Source organism: Ovis canadensis, chromosome 6 (genome assembly GCF_042477335.2).
Source record: "Ovis canadensis isolate MfBH-ARS-UI-01 breed Bighorn chromosome 6, ARS-UI_OviCan_v2, whole genome shotgun sequence".
In the NCBI taxonomy this organism is placed as follows: Eukaryota; Metazoa; Chordata; class Mammalia; order Artiodactyla; family Bovidae; genus Ovis; species Ovis canadensis.
The window spans coordinates 72,975,720-72,995,528 of NC_091250.1; the positions used below are offsets into that span (position 1 = coordinate 72,975,720).

General features: G+C 42.3%; 1 protein-coding gene across 1 annotated transcript in view; it reads left to right on the plus strand.

The window, feature by feature from the left end:
• Window positions 1–13,038: 13,038 nt before the first annotated feature.
• The window catches only part of NWD2 (NACHT and WD repeat domain containing 2), a 237,329-nt gene continuing 230,558 nt past the window's right edge, over window positions 13,039–19,809 (plus strand). The window contains exon 1 of the mRNA XM_069593826.1: window positions 13,039–14,059. Within this exon, the coding sequence (XP_069449927.1) occupies window positions 13,909–14,059 (151 nt within the window). The 5' untranslated portion in view covers window positions 13,039–13,908. The remainder of the gene's footprint in view (window positions 14,060–19,809) is intronic.

Genomic DNA, 19,809 nt, shown 5'->3' on the forward strand with positions numbered 1-19,809 from the left:
CACAAGCTGGATTCAAGATTGCAAGGAGAAATATCAGTAACCTCAGATATGAAGCTGACACCACCCTAATGGCAGAAAGTGAAGAGAAACTAAAAACCTCTTGATGAAAGTGAAAGAGGAGAGTGGAAAAGTTGGCTTAAAGCTCAACATTCAGAAAACTAAGATCATGGCATCCAGTCCTATCACTTCATGGCAAATAGATGGGGAAACAGTGGAAACAGTGGCTGACTTTATTTTTCTGGGCTCCAAAATCACTGCAGATGGTGATTGCAGCCATGAAATTAAAAGACACTTACTCCTTGGAAGAAAAGTTATGAGCAACCTAGATAGCATATTGAAAAGCAGAGACATTACTTTGCCAACAAAAGTCAGTCTAGTCAAGGCTTGGTTTTTCCAGTAGTCATTTATGAATGTGAGAGTTGGACTGTGAAGAAAGCTGAGAGCTGAAGAATTGATGCTTTTGACCTGTGGTGTTGGAGAAAACTCTTGAGAGTCCTTTGGACTGCAAGGGGATCCAACCTGTCCATCCTAAAGATCAGTCCTGGGTGTTCATCGGAAGGACTGATGTTGAAGCTGAAACTCCAATACTTTGGCCACCTGATGCGAAGAGCTAACTCATTTGAAAAGACCCTGATGCTGGGTAGATTGAGGGTAGGAGGAGAAGGGGATGACAGAGGATGAGATGGTTGGATGGCATCACCAACTCGATGGACATGGGTTTGGGTGGACTCTGGGAGTTGGTGATGGACAGGGAAGCCTGGCATGCTGCGGTTTATCTGGTCACAAAGAGTCACACAAGACTGAGCAACTGAACTGAACTGAGTGGAAGTAATGGTAGAAATGTATGAGAAAGTAGTGCTTCCATCAGCCAGGGCTTTAGAGTGCCCACTATGAGCAAATCTCCTCTCCCAACCTTCACTCAATATGTAGGATGAATGAGAAACTTTTGCTGTATTAAACTACTCTAATTTTTAAACCGTTTTATTGAGATATAATTTATATACCACCAAATTCTCCTGTTTAAAGCATACAATTAAATAGTTCTTAGTTATTTTACAAATTTATATAACTATGACCTGATTTTAGAACACTTTCATCAGAACAACATCATTTAGAAGAGTTCATCAATAAGAAATCTCATACTGATCAGCAGTCACTCTCATTTCTCCTTCATCTTCTCAGCCCTAGGTAATCACTAATCTAACTCTGTCTCTATAAATTTAACTATTTCGGGAATTTCACATAAATTGACTTGAACAGTATGTGGTCTTTTGTTACTGGAGATTCATCCATATGGTAGTATCTCTCAGTAATATGTTCCTTTTTATTGCTGAATACATTCTATGTATGTACTACATTTTGTTTATCCACTCACCATGTGATAGATATTTGGGTTGTTCCCACTTATGGGCATTTATGAATAATGCTGTTAGAAACATCTGTGTGAAAGTTTGTTTTGATATGTATTTTTGTTTATCTTGGAATTTCTCTAGGAGTGGAATTGCTGGATCCTATGATGTTCAACATTTTGAAGAACTGTCAAACTACTTTCCAAAGTGACTGCATCATTTTACATGCATATCAGCAATGCTTAAAGTTTCCAAGTCCTTCACATCCTTACCAACAACTGCTATTGTCCGGTTTTTCTTATTATAGTCATTCAAGTGGGTATGAAGTGGTATCTATGGCAATTTTGATATGCATTTTCCTACTGAGTAATGATGTTGTGTGTCCTTTCACATATTTATTTATTATTTGTAACTGTTTTTTGAAGAAGTGTCTACTAAATTGTTTGACCATTTTATAACTGGTATATTACTTATTATTGAGTTAAAAGAGATCATTGTATAGTCTATACACAAGTCGCTTATCAAATATTTGATTTGCAAGTATTTTTTCCCATTCTCTGGGTTGCCTTTTCACTTTCTTGATTACCTGTTTGCAAGACATAGGGTTTCAATTCTGATAATGTCCAATGTTTTTATTTTTTCTTTTATTCATTTGTGCTTTAGTTGATAAAGAAAGCATTGCCTAAACCACAGTCACAAAGATTTACTCCTATAATTTCCTGTAGGAGTTTTATAGTATTAGCTCTTACATTTAGATCTATGACCCATTTCAAGTACCTTTCTATGTGAGGTGTGAGGCAGAGGTCTAAATTCATTCTTTTGCATGTTAATATCCAGTTGCCCTGGAACCATTTGTTGAAAAGATTCCTATTGGCACCTTTGTCCAAAAGCAACTGATCATAAACATAAGGAATTCTTTCTGGTCTCTTAATCCTGTTCTACGTGTCTATTCTATGCCAGTAGCTCACATCGTCACTGCAGCTTTGTAACACGCTTCAAAATCTGGTAGTGTAAGTCCCTCAAGATTGCCATTCCTTTTTAAGGACTGATTCCACTCACGTAGGTTTTGCAGTTCCATGAGTTTTAAATTCCGCTTGTCAATTTGTGCAGAAATAAAGAAAGAGGGAGGGAGGGAGAGAAGGAATTAGATGAGTTGGAATTTCAGGAGATAGCATTAAATCTGTAGATAAATTTGGGGAGTATTGCCATCTTAATATTGAATCTTCTAATCTATGAACACGAGTATCTTTGTTTATTTAGATCTTAATTTTTTTCAACAATGTCTTGGTTTGGGTCTTGCACTTCTTACGCTAAGTGAAAGTGAAGTGAAAGTGTCAGTCAGTCAGTTGTGTCCAACTCTTTGTGACGGCACGGACTATAGCCCTCCAGGCTTCTCCATCCATGGGATTTTCCAGGCAAGAATACTGGAGTGGACTGCCATTTCCTTCACCCAGGGGATCTCCCCAACCTAGGGATAGAATCCAGTTCTCCCACATTGCAGGCAGACTGTTTACTGTCTGAGCCACCAGGGAAGTCCCAAGTTTATTTTTAATAAGATTTTAATCTTTTGGATGCTATTGTGATTGAAATTTTCTTAATATCTTGTTTGTATTATTCATTGCTAGTGTTTAGAAGTGGAACTGATTTTTGTAACCCTGATGAATTCATTTATTAGTTCTAGTATTTTTTTAGTAGCTTTCTTGGGATTTTCTACATAGATGATTATGTTGTCTGCAAATATAAGCAGTTTTAGTCTTTCTTTCTAATTTATCACCTTTTATTTTCCTAACTGCCCTATCTAGAACCTCTGGTATGATACTGAACAAAAGAATCTCTGAGATTTTGAGGTTGGTTGCTATTGCAATGTAACCTTGCCTTTATATCAATAATGCAAACATTAGAACGAACAAAATAGAGATGGATTCCATTTAGCTGGCAAAAATCAGGGAAGGCTTTTATAAGAATGATTTGGAAATGATAAGCTTTGAAGGGTGAAAGTAGAGATATTCAGTCCCGGAAACTACAGTATTGAGTTCTATACCTTGATTTGCTCAAAGTTGAGTGGTAGATAAAGAGTAGAGAAAAGACAGGAAATAAAAGTTAAGAACAGAATATTTGTGACATGGTGTACTGGAGACTTCAGAATGAAAGTAGAAAGATCAATTCGGAGGCTATGCAGAAGCCTAGAAAGAAACAGCAAGTGCCAGAGCTAAGACGTAATTAATGCTGCCCATTCCCAGACCTCTCCTGTGCTCACATTTAGAGCTTCGGCAGTACCTACACTCCGTCCACCCAGACTCCTAGAGCCCCCCAACTCCAAGCTAAAGGCTATTTACCACCTACTGAGCATGAATATTTATGTACTTTGTTCCTGGCTCTCTTTTGATCTTGGACCCCAATGTCAGGAACAGTATGCCTTTCCCACTTTTAAATTGCTAGATTACTTTTGAAATTCTGTGATCTTCTTTTCTGTTTTGCCATAGGGCCAGGAATCAATGTCTTTCTCTTCCTTTTTCATGTTACTCTAGCTTTTGGCTTAGCTAGATTTCCTCATCTCAGCTGGCTTGCAGTGCAGTAAAATGCAAGTTCCTAGATTCCTACTGGTATCCTGACAACCCTCGTCCCCAAACACATAAAACAAGATGCAAACAGCCAAAATTTCTCAGTGGAGTTGTAGTAATTGACTGGTTTGATTTTGCTTGATTTTACTAGATTTATAGGGATTTTTAAATCTACAGATTTTTTAAAAAATCTGGCATAGTTTTGTTGTCATGGCACCCGCTTTGAATCAATAACTATGACTAGCTGGGCTTCTAACAATTGTTAGCACTCCTGAGTATCAGGGATTGTACTAGGTCCTGTAACATGCCTACTGTTCACAGCAAAGTAGGCAACTCGTGTTCACTTCACCGAGACAGATACTGAAGCTGAGAGAGGAAAATTTATTAGGCTATAGCCACAAGTTTTAAATGCTGGAGCCAGTATTAGAACCCACATTTATCAATTTGTCTCTAAAACATGCCTCCTGCTATTATAGTCTACTACTTTTTGAATAGAGCTCTGGAAACGCCTTTTAGATTCTTGCTCTTGTATTGTTGGTCATTTGACTCTTTGCTTCCAGGTAGTCCTTTTATCTATAGTGTCAACTAATGTCTTTTCAAGTAGTTACTTGTCTTATTGGGTTTACTTGTGTTTAAGAAACCTCTAAAGTGATTGGTGTTCATGTCCTTAGAGTCTTGCTCTACATAGACACCATCATTTTGGTGTCCCATACTAAACTGGACTTCCTGAGAATAAGGTTTGTCCTTGGAGGAACAAAGTGGAGCAACAAAGTGTCTAACAAGTGTTTTTTATGAATAAATGAACAAATAAATTAAATGGAAGAATATAGGAATGGTAAAGTTTAATAGTTGATTCTTATGGCTGGTATTTACACTGTTTAAAGGCAGTGTCACCCAGTAGCAGAAAGAGCGTGGACATTGAATCTCAGCTTCATTGCTCATAAGCTCTGTGAGGATGAACCATTGCTTAACCTAAGCCTCAGATGGCGCCTTTGTGAAATGAGTAATGCCATCATATGGTATACTGAAGACCAATGAGAAAATGAATGAAACATGCAGGAAACATCCACTGACTATTCCTCCCCTCCTTTACCTTTAAGACCAATTTTGCAACCTAAGTTTTCATCCAACTCTCCTTGTCTTGAGCTAGTTCTCCTTTGCTTGGGTAATTGCATTTGTATACTATCTAGCACTGAGAGATGGAGTGAGTATATCATGATGTTTGAAACTCAGATTGTGGAGCCAGACTGTCTGCATGAGAGTTCATGCCCCACCACATCCTGGTGTTACCCTGCCTCAGTTTCCTCATATGGAAAATGGGAATAATAATAATGTCTTCTTCCCCGGGATGACAACTTAGAGTTAGATAAGTCAATGTCTATGAACAAGGACTCTAGCTAGCCTAGTCATTGAAGAAAGTCATTGAAGTGTTTATTTCATCACTATTATTGTTATTGATACTATTATTACTACTACTACCACTACTGCTTCAGGCACTTAAGTAAAAGTGCCCTACATTTTTCTTGGAAGTAAGAATCTGACTGACAATCCCACTGCTGGGCATACACACCGAGGAAACCAGAATTGAAAGAGACACGTGTACCCCAATGTTCATTGCAGCACTGTTTATAATAGCCAGGACATGGAAACAACCTAGATGTCCATCAGCAGATGAATGGATAAGAAAGCTGTGGTACATATACACAATGGAGTATTACTCAGCCATTAAAAAGAATACATTTGAATCAGTTCTAATGAGGTGGATGAAACTGGAGCCGATTATACAGAGTGAAGTAAGCCAGAAAGAAAAACACCAATACAGTATACTAACACATATATATGGAATTTAGAAAGATGGCAATGATGACCCTGTATGCAAGACAGCCAAAAAGACACAGATGTGTATAGTGGAATTTTGGACTCAGAGGGAGAGGGAGAGGGTGGGATGATTTGGGAGAATGGCATTGAAACATGTATACTATCAGGTAAGAAACGAATCGCCAGTCTAGGTTTGATACAGGATACAGGATGCTTGGGGCTGGTGCACGGGGATGATCCAGAGAGATGATATGGGGTGGGAGGTGGGAGGGGGTTCAGGATTGGGAACTCATGTACACCCGTGGCTGATTCATGTCAATGTATGGCAAAACCAATACAGTATTGTAAAGCAAAATAAAGTAAAAATAAAAAATTAATTTTAAAAAATCTTTTTTTCCAGTTGAAAAAAAAATAAAAATAAAAAAAATAAAGAATCTGACTGAATCTCTGGCTTCCTCATCTGCTATTGATCTCCAACCACTGATGCTTACTACTGGATATCACAAGTGCCAAATGCCTCTGTCTAAACTCTCTTGAGTTTTTTGCTGCTGAAAATTATCTCCAAGTACTTGCAATATCTGTAAGTTAGTCTGTCTCAATTTCAGGATCTGTTCATTCACTGTCATATTTTGAGACATACAGAGTTCAAATGTTCCAAAATTAAGTGGTCCCTAGATCACTGAGTGAGGTGTGTGCGCGTGAATACATATAACCTCTGCTGTCATATGTTTTCTGATTCTCTGCTCTGAACAGTTTTTTTTTTTTTTTTTCTCATTTCCAGATAGCAGCCCTTCCTCTTCCAATTCATTGTCTCAAATCTGTTGTGGTTCTGCCAACCAGGAAAACCTCGTTTCTTTGAATTGTGAATATAGTAAATGTGAAGAGACTCTGACAGAGTGCTTCTGGGGATCTCCTAAGAGTCAAGGGAATGAGTAAGCGTTCAGTATATGAACATTTAACATATAGTATGGCTGCTTAGAGAATCTTCGTAGCTCACTTTCTTAGTCACTGTTGTGGTCCAGGAGAGGTAAGCTTTTTCATGTTATCTATGTCTTAATGAGGTGGAGCATCATTATTCTAATTTTATTACTAGGAATGTAAAAAGTGTCCAATTCATCCCTTGTCTACATCTTCCGGATACTCTGGCCACGTTAAGAGCAGAGGAAGCGTACTGGACACTGCTGCGGTGGGGTGTGTAAGAGTTTTAACTATCTGACCTCTGAACCTCCTTCTTGTATTCAGAAAACTCCGCACTTCCTGAGTCGAGATGCAGGACAGATGGTCACTCTCCCTGGCCTCCTGACCCAGGAGAATCCAGAGTGAGGATTACAGAGCAAGAGTGATGGCAGTGTTTAGTGGCCGCTGCCAAGGGCGCCAGGGGTGGTATGCAGTGAATGGTGCCTGTAGTGGCAGGGGTGCCCAGCACTGTTCAGGCTGTCCTAGGTGTCTGTGCTTGTGACACTTCAGTTTGTGGATCCAGTGAGCTAACCTCTCCTGGCCCCAAAGCCTAGTTCTCCATCCCTCCCAACAATATTATTACTATCCAAAAAACTGCTTCTATGCTTAAGCCAATCAGCGCCTGTTCTGTTGTTTTCCACCAAAACCTCTGTGTTGGACAGATGGCTTATTTATTATTTTCTGCCCAAACCATTCATAAAGCAAGCACCTGATTTCAAATGACAGTTTATTATTTGAATTGAATTGGACCACATATTGGATTATGGTCTGTACATTTTATCATCATATGTTATTAACACAATTATTCAGAAAAGGTGGCAAAATTCTATTTTGACTTACAAACTTCCTCTTTAATTTTACTCCCCTGAGCACCTCATAACCTAGCAAATAAGTGTTCAAATCATTTTTCAAAATCACTTTTTCCCTCTGTTTTCTGCTAGGACTTTTACAATTTCAAGTCTTAAGTTTAATCCATTTTGAGTTGACTGCTTCATGGTGTAAGATAAGGGGACATTTTCATTCTTCTGCACATGGATATCTAATTTTCCTAACAACACTTACTGAGGAGATTATCCTTTCCTCATTTGGCACCCTTGTAGAAGATTAGTTGACTGTGCATGCATGGATTTATTTGTATTTTGTTCCATTGGTTGATGGGTCTGTTTGATGCCAGTAATATACTGTTTTGATTACTATTGATTTGTAACATACTTTGAAATCAGGTAAACAAATGAAATGAAAAACAAATGGGCTTTGTTTTCTTGTTCAAGAATGCTTTGGCTTTTTGGACTATTTTGTGTTTCTATATGAATGTTAGGATTGTTTTATCTATTGAACTTGGCAATGATATTTTTGGATATGACACCAAAATCGCAGGCAACAAAACAAAAATAAACATATGCTATTACATCAAACTAAATAGCTTTTGCACAGCAAAGGAAATCATCAACAAACCAACAGAACGGGAGAAAATATTTGTAGGCCATATATCTTATAATGAATTAATGCAATGAATATATAAGAAACTCAAACAACTTAATAGCAAAATAATAATAATAATAACACAATTAAAACACAAGCAACTAACTGAATCAGTATTTCTCCAAAGAAGACATACAAGTGGATATATGAAAAGATCATTAACTGTCCAGGATATGTGAATCAAACCTACAATAATATATCAACTCACACCTACTAGGGAGGTTGGTATTTAAAATATGAAAGACTAATGTTGACAGGATGAGGAGAAAAATCAGTCCCTGTACACTATTGGTAGGAAGCTTTTATGGAAATCAGTATGGAGGGTCCTCAAAAATTAAAAATAGAACTATCAAATGATCCAGCAATTCTACTCCTGGATGTATATTCAATACATTCATTTAAATTCTCTGGGCCTCTTGTACTCATCTTTGAAACTGAGCTGTTCATAGAATTAAAGGATATGGAGTTTAGCTTTGGCTCAGTGAAAATATAAAAATCAGTGTAAATCAGCAATGTAACTAACATTGCTATCAAAGTAGACTGTTTTATAGCCTATATTATTTGGTTTTTCTAACAACCAAAAATGCAAATGATATTCATCAATTTGGCTAAATGTATTTTGTTATGTGTTGGTATCCATGTGGGATATTATAATTAATCTATAGTTTGGTGTCCAGAGATCTAGTTTTGACACTAGTTTTGCCAGCCACCAACTGAATGATCTGGGACATGCCATTAAAATTGCTTGATCTGCTTTTTCATATTAGAAAAATAGGGAGGAGGTTGGAGTATAGTTTATCCATAACCTACCTCACAGGGTTAGAGTCAAAATGAGTTGACAGGTATGAAAGTGCTTTGTAAAAAGTAATTCTCTAAGTAAGTATCAGATGATGGAAAGAAAGAAGAGAGTGTCAATGGAACATTACCTGTGACTAATTTCATGGGGTGGAAAAATATCTGATGATCATAATACAAAAATAAAACATTTAATTTAGAAATATAAACTAATCTACAAATTTTTACTAAGAAACTTACCTTACTTTCTTCTACTTTGTATGATGTGGATTGTGCTATCATAACAATGTAATTGTTTAGAAGGTCGCAAGAAGCAGAAGGCTCAAAAAATACGTTAAACAGATTTGGAAGGGGGTGGATATAAAGTTAGAATTTCTGAGTCATGAAAACATCAGATAGAAATTTCAGAAAGGTGTAACTTTATTTAAAACCAAGCTGCTGTGAATTCTATCATGCTGCAGACACCTCTGAATCAACCATCTCTGTTGGCAAATTATTATGCTGACAAATTCTCACATAAACTGAAAATTTCCATTTTGTAAACAAGTGGGTTCCTGATGGTTTGGATGATATCCTGAGCTGGAACTTTGGAAAAAGAACTCCTTGTTTCAGTGACCCTGTATAACCCATTTCTCACCTTAGCAAAGAGATTCAAATATGTATCACCCTTATCAGGGAGCCACTGGGAACAATTTATGTAACATTAAGTCTAATGTACTCTTCTATAAGTTTCAGAAACACAAAAACACATGGTTGGCTTCAACAGCTAGATTTTATGAAATAGAATAGTATGTGTTTTATTGGTCATCTTTATAACACTAGGAGTTCTATTTCCACTTTTATCCACAATAGGATAGATGCTGAACACTGGCCCAGAAGCATCCAGGCCAGAATATTTGTTGTACAGGCAGGTAAATATTTGGATCTTTCTTCTGCTGGGTCAGAGTCAGTCACAGGGACTCTGGTTATGTCCTTTACAGTCAACATCCCCATCATCTAAGTCAGATGAACTGAACAGGTGATACAGCTGTGCAGCTGGGTGAAAAGCCACCAGGCTTCATGTGGAAGGGAAGGAGATGAGGTACTTTGGCACAGCACTGACTTTGGAACAAGCAACCTGCACACACATCACAAGAGGTATACAAGGGATATCAAGTGGAGAGATAAGAGAGGTATGTGGCCCAGACCTTGGATCCAGTGGGATTAAATGAGATACCCATTAAAAGTCTTATACAGAGTCTTAATGTCTAGCTTACAGATGTTTAGCATATCAATATTATTATAGTTTTTTCCCTTCTGTTCTATAAAATTACTTTGGGGGGGTGGGCATCATCTATATACTGACAGGAGTTGAATTCCTTGACCACAAGGAATCTTCTAGCATTATGAGTAGAATAAATGTAGCAGTAATTTTACCTTCGAGCAGCCCTTTTTTTTTTTTTTATCAAGAGCTGGCATCACTATTTTATAAAGATAGGAACCTCTTTGTGGTCCTCTGGTCTGCTAATTGGGGTGAGTGAGAGGACAGAGAGGGGAATCCCTCTTCCTGACCACAAGTTTGGCCCTGAGTCCACTTTTATTTTCCAGTTCCTATTTCCAGGTGCTCTTCCATGTGCTCCAGCCAGCTTCAGGGATGATATGAGATTACCTATGGTCTTATGAGGCAAAAACAGGACCTAAGGAAATCTGGAATCTGGACCAAGGAATCTGGAGGCCTTTGCCATCAGATCAACAGCTGGAAGGTCAACAACAGATCGACAGATAAAAGCTGGAAGAGTCCAGTCTCATGTCATGGTGGTAGACCTTCTTTCATATTTTGGTCTATAATAACCAGTCTTCCACACCTGTGAACACAGGCCTGAACACCTATTGTTCAGGCTACTTAAGATGTCAGCCAGGACCAGGCCTGGGCAAAATTAGAAAACAGAGATGGTGTACTGCAAAGATTACTGAGACAGGGCCCCAAAGCCTGGATTCCAGCCTGGGCATTAACTAGTTACATGACCTTGGACAAGTCATTTCTCCGTTTCGAGACTTGGGTTTCTTTTGTGTACATAAAATGGGAGTAATCATAACATGTTTGTAAAGTATTTTAGACAGATAAAGCAATCTCGACACTGTAAGTCAGGACCTGCTTACTGCATTGATGCCCACTCATTCCCTTGCCTTTCCAGTTTCTCTCCTTCCCCACTCTCCACTTCCATAGCCTACAGTTAGTTCCACAGGGCAGGAAATATATCTAGTTAATTCATAACAAAGTGTTAGCACCATGAGTGACTCTTCCCTTATGCCATCTGCATGCTAATGAATGACTCTCTCATTTTAGGCTACCCGACATTAGCAAGAGACAGGATGGAAGAAGTAAATGGGTGTGGCTGTCTGTGTGTATGTGGCGGGGAGGTCCTGTATCCTTATGTAGAAACCTCCCGGATTACCCAAGACAGCAGCCTGCTCTACCTAATGCAAAGCTGGCTGTACTGTGCTGGGAGCTTTCTGAAGCTTGGCCCCATAGATACTGTTAAATTCTCTCCTCTGCATCCTTCGTCTGCAGTGACACTGGCAGATGCTAAACTTCGGCCTGTCTAGAACAGTTAATTAGGTTACAGAGGCTGCCAAAAATCTCAAAGTCATCCTATGAAAATGAAATACTCTGAGATCTGAAACAAAGGTCAGAAGACACAAACACTAATTTGATTTTGAAGAGAGAAACCACAAAGTGGTGGTGGGGGGTGGGGGAGAGAAAGAAAGGGAGGCAGGCAGGTCCTTGACAATCTGGCAACTCTGCACCATAAAACAACACTGAGACGTGGCATGAAGTGGTCCTGGCTCCTTTCTCCAGCAACAAATACTATATATTCATAAAGAATGATACTGTAATAGACACTGTATATTCATAACCTCTTCCAGAGAGCCCAGTCCAAACCTCCTGGGACATCAGAAGAGCTTTCAGACAGTTCCCCTTCCTGCTGGAGAATGTCCCCACCTGGGAGTAATGAGGCTGGAGAGAGGAAGGAGATAAACTGCTAAATGTTGAATGAATACGTGGGCATGTTCAAGGTCTCTTTATTGGTTTCATCAAATTATTACAAAGTAAGAACTGTTGTCTGCCCTCAGGTTCTCAGTACTGAATAGGCAGCCTTAAAAACCTAGAGACCCAATTCTTCAAAATGGTTACCCCGAAAGTGTATGTTGGTGCTGCGGTGGGGGTAACAAAAGGCAGCGGTGCTTAGGACTTCACTGCCACCAGCAGGGGCCAGAAGAAGTGCACTCCAGGAGCTGCCTACAGCAGAAGCCCCAGGCCAGAGGCTAAAGCTGGCAGCTGAGGCTGTCTTCACCCCGTGCCCACCCGCCCCCTCCACAATCTCAAAGATTTGGAAAAGCTGTTCTTCCTTTCTAAAACACAGTTGTTTCTGCCTTAAAACTCAACATCAGGGGTTTGGAGACCAAACTCCAGTTAAGGTTCCAGAACACCCTCCTCCCTTACCCCACCTCACAATCCCACTTCCTGCGTGCCCTGGGATTTGCAGTATTTTGAAGGTGCAGTGGAGTGTGGCCCAGAGATGGCAATTTTAGGTTCAGTCCCTTTGCATCGCTTGTCAACCCTTGCACTGTCCACCTCACGCCCCGACCCCTGGTTTACAGCCCCGCAACCGCTCTGGCCGTGTTAGATCCGCTTCAGGTAAAGCCAACTCACGCACAGCACGAACTTGGAAAAGCTGCCCTATGTCAACTCTGATCTCTCGCACCTGGCGCCAATCTGCGGCCACCTGCACTTTGCGGGACGTTGCGCTGGGAGGCGCTCCCCGAAGTCAGACTAGCTTGCGGTGCCCAGGCGCGCACCAGGCCGCGCGGGACTCCCGGCGTCCAGCCTCCCTTCCGGGTCCCGGAGCCTCGGCTCTGGCGGAATGGCCCGGGAATGCGCTGGGTCGGGGGCAGGAAGGACCCCCCTGGAGCCTTAGAGACCTCGGGAGGACTCCCCGCCGAGATCAGCTCCAGGAAGGGTTCCGTGACCACGCGGCGAGGAGCACGTGAGCAGCGCTGCTTTGCTATAAGAACCCCCGCTCTGCTGCGCAAGGGGAGCGAGCGGACCGGCAGGACGCTGCCACCTGCGCCAAGAAAAAGAACGACGGTGATACTCCCTCCAGGACACCCCAGACGGTCCCGAGTTTTGGTGGTTAGGACCCTGGGGGTCCGGGCTCCGCTGTGCGTCTTTGAGGCGGAATTCCCAACACTTAGGCAAAAACGCGCAGACGCCAGCACGCGTGCGTTTTTGAAGATGCTCAGAGCTTGTTTGACCTTTAGTAGAGTTAGAGGAGGAGTAGCAAAAACCCCGAGCTAATTTCTCGTCCTCCACTGAGCAGGCATCTAGGAGCGCCCGGGCTCGCCTTCAGAGCAGCCCGGGAGATCCCCAGCAGCCCGAGACCCCGGCGCCCCAGCCACCGTTTAATTAAGTCGCGGGATATTCCTGCGCCCCGCTGGAGGCGGCTGGCGGTAAACTCCAGACGCCTTTTGTAGATAAAGTTTGGTCCGCTCTACTTGCCGGCTGCATCCCGGCCGCGTTGTCCGCCCCCTCCTCCCGCAACGGGCGCGGGCGGGGAGATGGCCGCGGGCTCGGCGACCGGCGCGGGCGCTTCCCGGCGCAAAGGGGCGCCGCGCGCGTAGCCGCCGCCACGCTGACCTCCAGCTCCCTCCTGCTACTGCGCTAAGCCGGGGCAGCGAGCGAAGGAGAACGCCCGGAGGGGCCGGAGGCGGCGGCGAGAGGAGCCGGAGGGTCCATATGGCCTCTCTCCGCCGGCCGGTGGTGTGCGCCACGGAGCTCTCCCGCGGCCCCTCGGGTTCCGAGCGGCTCTGAGCGGCGCCGCCTGCGGGAATCCACCTAGCCGTTCCGCGGAGCCGCGGGCAGTAACCCGAGAGCAGGCGTCGGCATCTATTCCTCCCTAAGGGCGATGTGGCCAGCCGGCGCGGGCACCAAGCTGCCCTGTCCCCGGGACTCTGCGCTCCGGCGGGCGGCTTTCTCCGGGAACCTCACCGCCCTGCCTTCTCACCTCGTGCCAGCCGGCCGTAGCGTCCGGGTCTTCATCAGCGCCAACCCCGAAGGTATGTCCCTCGCTTGCTCTTGTCCGTCTGCGCGGCGGGAGCCGAGAAAGTGCCAGGGCACAGGCGGGTGCACCGGGTGTCCCCCGCGCTCCCTGCCTCTCGACACCGAGGCTGCCCTGCGCGCGTGGGAATTTCATTTGAATCACTTTTCTCCTTCCCTGGCTCATTTCTTCTGCCTGCTGACTTTGCCTAGGACGTCCATTTCTCGCCCCCTGCATTATTTCTGCCGGTCGGTCTAAGAAATATCGGAGAAATTAACAGACGCTTCTGGAAGCTCTATCCTGCCACCCCACCCCCATCTCGTTTTTCTTTCCTTCAGCGGTTTCTTCTCCGAGGTTATAAACGCAAATAAATTTTCTCGGCCCCGCGATAGATTCCTGAATGGGGGCTCCCTCCTTGGCCACTTGTTCAGGCCAGGCGAAGTGGAAGCCTAGGATTCTCTGAGCCTCGCCTCCTGCCGGTGTGCTAGTGATGCCTTTGGTCTTGAGGGTCAGAGGAGACCCTTGCGAACCCAAGATCTGTGGAGATCTTGGGGAAATGTGCTGTGCGGTCCCGAAAACAGGCTGGCGCTCAGCCCGGCGCTGGCTTCAAGGTGGAGCGTTCAGGATGAGCTCATCTCTATGGTTGGGTCTTGGGCTGGATCGTCCCGGCCTAGAACTTGGCCTTCTCAGTCGTGTTCCTGCTAAGGGCTGGGCACCTGGTAGCTGTTAAATGAAAACTTGTTGATTTATTACATTCACGAATCACAGCGACTGAGCCCTGCGTAGTTAGTTTCTCGCTCCTGCTCATCCTCTGCCTTTCTGTTCTCAGTCCTAAATGTTAACTTTTATTCTCAGTAAGTGAAGAAAAGGTAGAATGCATTTGACTTGGGCCGGATAAAACTGTAACTTGCTCTTTTCTAGAAAAAAATGTTTGACCCTAAAATGAGATTATAGAAGACTTAAATAGACGTTTGTTATCGGAAACTTACTTTGCTGCACTCTATCAAGCCTTGGGTCTGACAAAGTAAAGAGGGGGGGAAAAAAGTTATTCAGTCATTGGATAGAATCATCATTTGTGAAAGCCCAAGGCTCTGGTTGCTTGTGAAAAGCATTCAGAGGACCAATAAAAAATATCTTTCAAAAAAAGTTGTTTCTAAAAACACTAGCAGCAATTTCGGGTGAAGTACGAATTATGAAAAGAGGATTGGGAAAAGAATCATATAGATAACGCACAGTGATGAGTATTCGAAATGCTGTGCACTTTTCAGAGAGGGTGTGAATGGTCGTTTATCAGCTTACAGCTGTGTTTCAGGGAACTCAATAATTAAGGTGGCTTTAGGGAAGCTACAGTACATTGTTTAAAATGCTTGTCACTTGAAATATGTCTTACAGGGATTTTTACTTAAATCTGGGAAAAGAAAACTGGGGAGCTGTGCAACCTGTTGCAGGACCTAAGAAAATCTGCAACTTAAGTGTTTCGGTGTTGTTTTTAAAAATATGGCTAAAACCATTTTAAAGTTTTCGAGAAATTTTCATTTTCCTGAGCTGAAAAAAAAACCACTCGTGAGACAAGTTCAAATGCGCTGATGTAAAACCAACTAAGTAACATTTTTCTTTAAACAAGTTGTTTAAAGTACAATGAAAGTCTGTTAATGTCATCAGTAGTTTACCTTTCTTTAAATTTGTTAAAAATTCTAAAACATCAGTGATAGTGAATTTTTATCGTGTAAGATTAATATCAAATTAATATTCAGCATTAATGCTATTTTTCTTAAGCCTGTACACATGATTCTGTTAATTCTGAGGTTTCTTGAAATAGAAGCTTTAGCGTGTATTAATCTTAGGACAGCAAATAAGAGGGAGGGGTGGATCTTGCCTTCTGGTCACTGAGCTGGGCGACTTGCACACTTATCTTACAAGACCAGAAATGTGAATCTTACCTTGAGAAATTGCAATAGGGGCAGGACTTCAAGTTTTATCCCAAAAGGAGAGTCCAGGATATATTAAATAGAAAAGATGGAGATGGGTATGTTTTTAGAGCCTGAACATGAGGCTTTGCAATCTCCATAAATGCTCTGTCCGAGACAACACTTCACTGCAAGATCTTTATGGATATGACTCAGGAAGCAAATGGTTGTGTTTTGGTGTGATCCAATATTAGATTGTTGGCCAATACTCAGGAGCCTCTCCACTGTCAAATTAAGACAGAGAATATTATCTCATGCTTTCCTTTACCAGCGGAAATCCAATTTATGCTCTGCATAAAAGCCTCTCTGTGAGCTCATAGCAGTACTTTTAAGAATCCAGCAAGGGTCTCCCTTTGATTGCTTTACAAGGCTTGTATGGCATTTCCCTATCAGTACTTAAAATAATACATGTCTTTAGAACATAGATTGGCTCATTCAGGTTTTGCTCTCAAACACCATCAAAGGATGGTGGACAAGAGGGTGTTCTTCCTATTTTACAGATGAGAAAACAAAGGCACTGGTTTAAACTAGCAGAGTGAAATAAGCTGGAGCCTGCAGGATACTCTTTGGCCCAGCCTAGATTCACGTCCAATTTCTATAAATATCTACACTTATATGGACAAGAAAATCAGCTGGCTATAGTCAGTAATTCTGGTCTTCCTTTTGAAGCCTGACAGCCCCAAGAAGCTGAATAGCAGGAAGGGACCATGGTTGCCCTGACCCACTGTACCCCCGTGAAAAGGTAGCTTTACAAGCATTCAAGGAAATTTCAAGATTTTTTTAATTGTAATGGACATATTCCTGTTCAGAAGTATATCTACATCTGACTTGTTCTCACCGTATGATAGACACTGGGTAAGAACCAGCATGAGGGAGGCTGTAACTGTCCCCAATTCTCCTACGTGGATGGGTTTTGGATCTCATCTAGTCCCACCTCCCACCAATGTAGCTGTCCCATCTGTGGCATCTTTATTAATCCTTGGAATTTTTCTAGTCATTTAGTCACTGTCTCTCTGCCAGAATGGCACTTATACCTCCTTGGAACAGTGGTTCTAAAACACATAAAAATTCTCCAGTGTGATTATTCTGGATTGAATTGTCCATGAATATGTGGAGGAGAGGAGCCTTCACAGTTCTCTCCCTATGATTGAAATTTGAGAGGCCTGTTAAATAATACGCCTCTTCTCTGCTTCAAGTCTTACCCGAGGCTCCTTTTCATACAAGGACATTAATCTCATATTGGGGACCCCACTTTCATGATCTGAGCTAAACCTGATTACCTCCCAAAGGCCTCACTTCCAGGTATCACATTGGGGGTCAGGGCTTCACCATATGAACTGGGGGGAGGGGTGGGGACAAACATTCAAGTCATACTGCTTTGCCCCTGATCCCTCAAATTCATGTCCTCTCTGCACGCCAAGTACATTATTCCATCCCAAAGCTACAAACAGTAGCATTAACTCTAAAGCCCAAAGTCTCATCCAAATGATTCGTGGGTGAGACTCCAGATAGGCTTCATCCTGAAACAAAACTCCCCTCCAGCTGTGAGGCTGTTAGATGAGTTATGTGCTTCCAAACATACAATGAGGGGCCAGGTGTAGGATATAGTTTCTCATTCCAGAAGGGAGAAACTAGAGCAATAGGAAAGAAGGGATGAAGGGTTCCATGCAAGTCCAAAACCCAGCAAGGCAAATACCATTAGGTCTTGCGGCTCTAGAATATTCCATTTTGGATTGATGCTTTGCCTTCTGGACCCACTAGAGTGTTTGTCTCTCCTCTTATGTCTTTGCAAGGAAGGAGTCACCCACCAAAGTCCCAGGAGGCCCTGCCCCCAAGGCTTTAGGCAGAGGCCACCTCTCCTATTGAACTCCAAGTGATGCCATCTCTCAGCTTTGAAACCAAGGAAGCAGCCCTGATGCTCTCTGAATCGTTGGGGTCATTCTTCCTCTGTCTTGAAGAATAACACATGTTCACAGGCAGGAGCCCTGTGGTCCAGTCCTGTAGGTCTGACAGCCTTCCTTTCTGTCATCCTGTCTCCACCAGTTCACACTGGCCTCGCTTCTGCCGGGGGAGGGGCCCATGGTTCACACCCGTCCTCATTTCTTTACCGAATGGTTGTGTGACCACACCCTTACGGTTCTTTTCAGAGCATACCTCCACATGATTTTTGCAGTATGGATAGGCTGAGAGCTTTCAAGATCATCAAGTTCTGATTCCCTTTTACTTAATAAAATTAGTACCTCAGTTCATCTCTCTTTTTCATTTTACTATAAACAAACCAAGGTTCTCCTGCAAAACTTTCTTAAAAATCTCCCTAGCTAATTATCTGTTTCATTGGTTCTAGTTTCTGTCTTCCACAAAACACAAGAGAAGACTCTAAACATGGACATCACCAGATGGTCAACACTGAAATCAGATTGATTATATTCTTCACAGCCAAAGATGGAGAAGCTCTATACAGTCAACAAAAACAAGACCAGGAGCTGACTGTGGCTCAGATCATGAACTCCTTATTACCAAATTCAGACTGAAATAGAAGAAAGTAGGGAAAACCACTAGACCATTCAGGTATGACCTAAATCAAATCCCTTATGATTATACAGTGGAAGTGAGAAATAGATTTAAGGGACTAGATCTGATAGATAGAGTGCCTGAGGAATGGAATGAGGTTCGTGACATTGTACAGGAGACAGGGATCAAGACCATCCCCATGGAAAGGAAATGCAAAAAAAGCAAAATGGCTGTCTGGGGAGGCCTTACAAATAGCTGTGAAAAGAAGAGAGGTGAAAAGCAAAGGAGAAAAGGAAAGATATAAGCATCTGAATGCAGAGTTCCAAAGAATAGCAAGAAGAGATAAGAAAGCCTTCTTTAGCGATCAATGCAAAGAAATAGAGGAAAAGAACAGAATGGGAAAGACCAGAGATCTCTTCAAGAAAATTAGAGATACCAAGGGAACATTTCATGCAAAGATGGACTTGATAAAGGACAGAAATGGTATGGACCTAACAGAAGCAGAAGATATTAAGAAGAGGTGGCAAGAATACACAGAAGAACTGTACAGAAAAGATCTTCACGACCCAGGTAATCATGATGATGTGATCACTCACCTAGAGCCAGACATCCTGGAATGTGAAGTCAAGTGGGCCTTAGAAAGCATCACTACGAACAAAGCTAGTGGAGTTGATGGAATTCCAGTTGAGCTGTTTCAAATCCTGAACGATGATGCTGTGAAAGTGCTGTGCTCAATATGCCAATAAATTTGGAAAACTCAGCAGTGGCCACAGGACTGGAAAAGGTCAGTTTTCATTCTAATCCCAAAGAAAGGCAATGCCAATGAAGGCTCAAACTACAGCACAGTTGCACTCATCTCACACGCTAGTAAAGTAATACTCAAAATTCTCCAAGCCAGGCTTCAGCAATACATGAACCGTGAACTTCCAGATGTTCAAGCTGGTTTTGGAAAAGGCAGAGGAACCAGAGATCAAATTGCCAACATCTGTTGCATCATGGAAAAAGCAAGAGAGTTCCAGAGAAGCATCTATTTCTACTTTATCGACTATGCCAAAGCCTTTGACTGTGTGGATCACAATAAACTGTGGAATATTCTGAAAGAGATAGGAATACCAGATCACCTGACCTGCCTCTTGAGAAATCTGTATGCAGGTCAGGAGGCAACGGTTAGAACTGGACATGGAACAACAGATTGGTTCCAAATAGGAAAAGGAGGACGTCAAGGCTGTATATTGTCACCCTGCTTATTTAACTTCTATGCAGAGTACATCATGAGAAATGCTGGACTGGA